Source organism: Centroberyx gerrardi, chromosome 9, assembly GCF_048128805.1.
Source record: "Centroberyx gerrardi isolate f3 chromosome 9, fCenGer3.hap1.cur.20231027, whole genome shotgun sequence".
Classification (NCBI taxonomy): domain Eukaryota; kingdom Metazoa; phylum Chordata; class Actinopteri; order Beryciformes; family Berycidae; genus Centroberyx; species Centroberyx gerrardi.
The window spans coordinates 30,010,619-30,018,118 of NC_136005.1; the positions used below are offsets into that span (position 1 = coordinate 30,010,619).

A 7,500-nucleotide genomic window follows, 5' to 3' on the forward strand; every position below is an offset into this window, starting at 1 on the left:
CCTCATCTCTGTTGCAGTTTCATCTTCTATTTTTAGCTACTATTGTTTAAATGTCAGGGCAGTATGAAGTCCTCATATTCTGTTCCTTATATTCCACTATGATAACCAACATTTTGTTCCATTTACCCATTCCTGTTCCTGTTGAAAGCAGTATTTCCCATCATTGCCTTGATATTGTGTTTGAGTGTATTAAGTTAGCTCAGACTCTTTCTCCCTACAGGAGGCTTATAGCCGGGGGCTCAGTGAAAGAGGTAATTAGCTAAAATCCCCTACTAAGTTAGCAAGGTTGGTAGTTTAAATCCCATAAGCTCGCACCGGCGTTCCCACGGGAATATGAACACAGTCCATTTCTTACCAAACCAAATATGTTTAGCTCTAAGCCTTCTGTGTTTTAATATGGCCGGAGTAATGAGTGGGATTTAGTTATGTAACTGAACAGGAGCCTCCATTCACAACAACAATGCAGTCACTAATCGCAGAAAGTGGAGTGTTCAGGCCCATCCATCAACGGGATCTACTGCACATCTCAAATGGTGGAAGTTCAACGTATCACAGCCTATCCTGATGTTCTACAGATCCTTCATCTTAACCTCACAGCAGAGAGCATCATTGGCTGTCGGGCTAGCATTGGTTAATCTCTTCCTCCATGCCGCCCCCGCCACTGGGTCCATCATTACAAACGTAGGTTGCACGGCCAAGCTTTGTTCAAACCCGCAGAACATTATTTTAAATTCTAGTCAAGATAACAAGTTTTCCAAAGACACCAAATATGTCATGCTACACAGGGGTTAAAGTGGGATTGGCAGGTGGGGGAACCATCCTTCGGATGGTCTGAATAACTCGCTGCTGCACAGTGCTGCTCTGTCTCGTCTGTCCGTGGCTGTCAGTGTCTCTTTTCGCGCCGCGACGTTATCAGTTATGAATTTGTTTTTCATTGTGTGAGAAAATGGACTTGTGGCGTGAGAGTGTGTGAAAAATGTCAATTGCGTGAGTCTCACGGTCAATGCGTGAGAGTTGGCAGCCCTGTGAACTTGCTTGACATTATTATGTATGAAACTGCCAATCAGATTTATTTACTTATTAATCGAAGGTGCCGGAACGCCGTTCCGGATCGTTCCGGCCCACTTTAACCCCTGATGCTACATACAGGGAAATGTGTGTATAATGATGCACAAACATCTAGATTTCTTCCATTTGATGTAAAGGTGCAGCCATAAAAACATGGCGTCTTGTATTTGAATATTTCATTCAATATAAGCAGCTAGAGCTTCAAGAAAGAGTTGGAACAGCAGATAGAGAATATGGATGTGACGTTGTTGTACAGTTAGGAAAATATATATTTTTTTAACTTTGAAGCTACTTAAGGGGAAATTTAAGGGTAAAGTCAGCTAAAGTCAGGGTACAAGGCTTGTGTTCCTTGCACACAAAACCCAGAAAAACATTAGATTATCACTTCTAAAGAAACAAGTCATTTCATTTAGTCCTTAGTCTCAAAATGTGGAGTTATAGTTCAACTGGCTCAACTGAGTATCCAGCATAAGTGGCATAGCACAGAGATACATTTTAAGGAAGGTTTTACACCGTTTTGAGGTAAAAAATTATAAATTGATACCTTTCTGAAAATATAATTGATTGTCGCTTCTATTGGCGGTTGTTTGCCTTTGCGACTGGAGGTCACGCCTTTGTATTTACCACCGGAGAGGATGAAGAGGAGAGGAGAGGAGAGGATGAAGAGAAGGAGGAGAGAGGAGAGGAGAGGAGGAATGCAGGAAGTTGCTGTGGTTGGGAGTGTAAACTAAAATCAGAACGTCCGCATGCGTCCAGAGAGCTGACCGCTGACACCGGACTGTACTGATTTCTGCTTCCCATCTGGACTCAGTGGATGATCACCTCTGATTGCTGCCCCCCCCAATCCCTTCACCGCACTGGCATCCTGCCCCTCATAATCCACCTCGGCCCTCGACGCCTGTGTTTATGTCCCCCATAAACTCTCCTAGAATTGAACGTGTTATGACCTGATTATTACAACTGGCAGAGGGAAGACAAAACATCATGATGAATGTTTTTTTTTACGTCTTTATTCTGCACGGACTTTCTCCTCGCCAGCACTACAACAAAGTGAAACAAAGTGTGGTGAGAGAGGTCCAGGCATTCCAGACTAGACCGCAGCTAAGTTAGCCTTTTTTCTGCCCATGGTGGTGAAACGGCTTCGGCCACTGGCCTTTCTTTCTGCTGGCATAGCCGACCACAAGGCTGACCTGACACACAGAGAGAGGCATGGAAAGAGAGAGAGAGAAAGTGAAAGAGAGAGCAGCCTTTTTTTTTTTTTTAACCACAGTCTTTTTCTGGCTACTGTTGTTCTTTGCGCCTGACCACACACTACTCAGCACGACCACAACTGGCTTTAGCAACTGGCTGCGCCGCTGCAGTGTGTGTGTGTGAGAGAGAGAGAGACAGAGAGAATGAAAGAGAGAGATAGAGAGAGGGAGAGAGAGAGAGGCAGAAACAGAGAAAAATGGAGAGGAAGGGTGAGAGAGATGCAGGGTCTGCAGGCGGCCTACAGAGGTCAGTGTGGTTCTGTAAGAAAACCCGTAGACTCAGTGTGTGAAGTTAAGATTAGTTTCCACTACAAGACCAAACAAGGCCAGCCAGGACTTCCCACCACTGGTTTCCACTACTGGTTTCCACTACAGCACTTTCCACTACTGGTTTCCACTGCAGGACAAAGATGTCTTTTCCAATGCGGATCTCCATGGCAACATTATCAAACAGTTTTACTACTGCCATAATCTATGTTTGTGTGTAACTTCATTGAAAGTCTGGGGGTGAGCTTCTGTTGACTGCAGCAAACAGACTGGAAAACAAACTCAGCCCCCCTTCTCTACCTCTCTCATCCTCCCTTTTATTTGGAGCCCGAGGCCATTTCTCTCTCTCTCTACCTGTTCTCTCTCTTCTTTTTCCAAACCTTTTAGGGTTTTTTTTCTCCTCTTTTCCAGTCTGAGGTGAAAATGTTTCGATTTTCAGTTTCAATCTGAAAAACTACATTGTGTAAAAAACTCTCTAAGGAAACAATTACCTTAAAAAAGAGATTACAAAAGATTACAAAAATATTATTATGATTGGTAATAGACTATGCCATCGGTCAGTTTCTATTCTTCAACAATGTATTGAAATTAAAATAAGTTCTTGGTAGAAAGCGTATACAGTGTGCTTACTTTTGACATGACAAGTTCATCTCAAAGTAATCAACAGATATATGGGAAACTCAGAAGGGTTTTGGCATCAGGGTGTTGATGAAAGCAAAAGTTGCATGTCCTCAACAATTCCTCTCTCCTCTCCACCTCCTCTCATCCCTCTCTCTGTCCTCCTCTTTTCCAGTCTTTCTTTCTTCTCTCTCCCTATTCCTCCTCTTCTCCTGGTGGTCTGTCTAATCGCTCTAGCACACAGAGGTCATCAGTGAGACAAACTGTCCAATCAGGAGCCAGTGCAACCTAAGGTCAAGGATCATAGGTCAGCTGACAGCATGAGCAATGGAAAAGAGATTCTGACTGGCTAATGGTTACATACCTTGACATATGAAATTTAGATTTTCTTTTTCTTAGCAGGTCACTAGTGTTACTAACCATGTTTTCGTCCGAGTGTTTTTATGTGAATTATGATCAAATTAAAAAGGCGGAATGGAAACATCAAATTTCGATACAAAAAATTCTACACTCACTTGAGGCAGAAACATTCATTGTTGATAAGATAGAAATTTTGCAATAAATAGCAAACAGATTTGTTGAATAAATAATGTCACAATCTGTCACATCCATGTATACGTCTCCATTGTAGTTGGTGCATTACAATATGACCATGTGAATTTCATTTTTGTCTTCAATCAGCATGAAATATGACCAACATTAGGTGACACTAAAAAAAAATAACAATTTGCCCTGAACTTGATTCTTGAAAGACTCTTTGTGATGGATGTGCTTTGCTGTAATTCTGTGCTCAGGAAGCCTATTTCGTAATGGAATGTAAATGGATGAAAATGCACCTAACTCACATCTTATTTCAAACGTAAGCAGCAGGATAACAAACTACCCATATCATTCTACTACAAGTCCAATGGTAAAATTAACTAAAACCAGAGAACAACAGTGTGACACTTGCTGTACGCTTGGCATTCAGCCCTTCTGTAATCTGGACAAATTGTCCTGTTGTATGTCAGCAGTATGTGAAATGTATCTAGCATGGACAGAGAAGAGAGGGAGAGCACACAAAGAGTTCACAGTAATCTGTGATCTGTCCTGCCACACCCTGACCTACAAAGGTAACCCAAATGCTGGGGGCTACACGCACACACACTTACACACACACACCCACAAAGCTGGCTACATCAGATACAGTCTGTTGTAACTCTACACTAGAGATGGAGAGATGGGAGGACATGATGAGGGATGAGGTGTGTGTGTGTGTGTGTGTGTGTGTGTGTGTGTGTGTGTGTGCGTGCGTGTGTGTGTGTGTGTTCCCTCTGAAGTTGAGCGAACAGCTACACCCCCTCGGGGCTCTCTTTACAGCCTCCCCTATCGCCATCCAACTCCAACTTCTCTTTCTCTCTCCTGTTCTGAAGGAGACCAGTCAGAATAAATGAAAACCAAGAGAACAGCAGCATCTAAAATAATTTGAGCACTTGTGTAAGCTTATATCAGTGCATTTTCTCTGTGTGTGTTTACCTATAACCGTGGAAGTCATCGATGATATTCTGGACCAGCGGAGAGGACAAGGGCTGGCGGACGTGCCCAGGAGCCAATGGTGCGTGGCCGTGGGCTAGCAGCTGCGTGTGATTGGCTCTGGGGTCCCAGGTGTAGTGTCCGGGGGCGGGGTTACCGTCGGCCCCTCCCCTCTTGCGTCGAGGCAGGGTTCCGTGAATGGAGACCGGCTGGTAAGCAGCGGCGGGCGGCTCTGATAGGCCGGCACCATGTCCCGGAAGAAGACTGGGGGGAGGAGAAGAGACAGTTGTGAAGTGTTAAGAATGCATTTAAATCAATGCCAAGTCTGACTGAAAATAACCAAAGTACTGAAGGAAACTGAAAAACCCCTGAACCTTGATATGAAGAATCTCTATTTTGCTTATGAAACAAATTCCCTTCCAGATGGGATTGTTTTGAAGCAGCACAGCAGAATGAGTAAAAGAGAAGTAGCAGTAGAAGTAGAAGTATGACTTTAACATATTTTGACTTTTTTTTTCTTCTTTGGAGCCAAATTAATTTTATGGGCTCACATGATGGCTAATCTAACGCAATTTACCGTGTTTTTGGTTAACATACTAGCTTAGTGTTTCATTCAGACTTGGAAAGGCTTTGGCAGCATAGCATAGCTGGTTTCTTCATGTTAAACTAGAACTCTGACTTAAAAATCTGTTGTTTTTAGTCCGATGTCTCTCCAGAATTACATGGAGGCCAATTTGAATCATCCTCTGAGCCACCTTTGGATTCTTAGCTCAGACGTTTGAGAAGCACCGCTGTAACTCACCCGGTTCTGGAGCTGAGGAGGTCCATGGACGAGGCGAGGGAGGCCTGGAGCCTCCTGCTGGGGGCGCCCAGGGAGCTGCCGGGCACCCCGGGGTGGCCGCTGCCACCTCCCAGGACGTGGTGCGCATGGAGAGACCTGGGCAGACTGGCAAAACGCCCCTCTGCCATCATCCTCAACTCTAGACAGAGAGAAAGAGACAGAGAGAGAGGGGTTGAATAAAAACTGCAATCAGCCCTTTGAAGCTTCGGATTTGAATGTTTTTGACAGAAAGACGAAAAATTGTTGAAGATAATATCGAATTACAATTTATTTTACTCCAACTTCACACAGCAGGCAGTAATGTACCCAAGATATTCATTGCTGAACATTAGTCAAGGCAGACAGTTCTTCAGTCAGTCAGTCAGCTGGTCGGTCAGTTAAAGCAGCTGCAGCTCAAGCATATTAAGATGAAACTAATCAAGCGTGGTTATTGATTATAGTGTTACACCATTAATTCAGTCCAACAGAAATCCAACAGATGGAACACCTTCTGAGTTTTTGACACTTTTGATCAGCAAGTTAGATATTGGCTATGTTATATCCATTCTTGAAGAGTGTGACTCGATAGAAAATATGTTTCTTGATCATTTCCTTGACCTATTATAACTCTAAATGCTAGTGTATTTTACTTCACTGTTTCCAAACATATATAAGCAAACCTTTTACAGCCTCAACATACTTAATGGATGGAACAGGTACGTTTTGCATACTGTCACATTTTGTCAGTTTTTGCATCAAAATCTCAGTAAATTTGTGGACAAATGCCTTCAATCCAATAAATCACTATGTAAACAAAGCCAGTAATTGGGCGAGATTATACATTTTTGTTTGTTTTCCCCAAGCGCTTATCAATGAAAAACACTGAAAAATTGGCTTTTTAACACTGGGAATCCAGTGGAAACACTAGAATAAATATCAACATTTTTTACTCTAGCTACATAAGATACTGTATATGTAGGATATGTAGAAATGTTTTTTTCCCTCTTAATATGATTAATGTCCATAGAAAAATAACTGACTTAATGTCACAAGGTGAAGGTTTGGAAACACCAAACATCTCTCCAGGTCACACCACCTCACATGGTTATAATCACCTGGAGGACATAATTATGTAACCATGGTAACATAAGACAGGAGGGTGAGGTCATTATGTTGTGGCGTCACCCCGCTGTAAGATATATGATCTGCGATACACACAAACACACACACACACACACACACACACTGACATGCTCCTTGAGATGACAGATAATATGATACTTGATACACACATAGAGAGCCAATGCAACAGGTGCCAAAGACACACACACACACACACATATAAAAGCTTGCATGCACTCACATGCCTGATATTCACACACTCACATACACACATTGCCTGGAGAGGATGATGCTTGTCATTACATAACATCATACCAAGACAGCCAAGACAAGAGCACAGAGGTCTCACTCTCCACCTCGGTTCCGGGTGGTATTTTTACCAGCAGACCCTGAACATCACACCATTTGGGAGTGCTTTAAATATATTCCAATGATGCAGTGACAAAAAAAAGCTTGTACTTAAATAAAAAAGACTTAAATAAAAAATGAGTGACGAAAAGGGAATAGTGTTTGGGCTTAGAGTCTGTAGGAACGAGAGGAAACATTGGGAAAGTCAAGGTACCTTGTGATAGGCTTTTTAATGATTTTTTCAGAAGAGTCACTATCTGTGTTTAACCAAAAGAATGAATCACAAGTGTTGTTCACATGGGGTGGAACTTGTGTGCTTATGATCTCAAGGGAGACAGATATAAATACATAGAGCTGGACAGGACAGACAGGGTGGTAGTGGGGGAAAACACACTGGACAGGCTCTAAACAGCAGCATGCATGGGAATGTGTCACATCCCTATGATGATCATCTGCCCTGAATCATTCACCACGCAACACTTAGTCATACTGTAC

General features: G+C 42.8%; 1 protein-coding gene across 2 annotated transcripts in view; it reads right to left on the minus strand.

Annotated features, from left to right (window-relative positions):
- Positions 1–7,500, minus strand: part of bcar3 (BCAR3 adaptor protein, NSP family member) — a 64,313-nt gene that overhangs the window by 31,197 nt on the left and 25,616 nt on the right. For both annotated transcript variants that reach the window (XM_078285853.1, XM_078285855.1), the window contains 2 exons: positions 5,518–5,695; positions 4,719–4,979 (listed from right to left, as the gene is read on the minus strand). In XM_078285853.1, the coding sequence (XP_078141979.1) occupies positions 4,719–4,979; positions 5,518–5,695 (439 nt within the window). The remainder of the gene's footprint in view (positions 1–4,718; positions 4,980–5,517; positions 5,696–7,500) is intronic.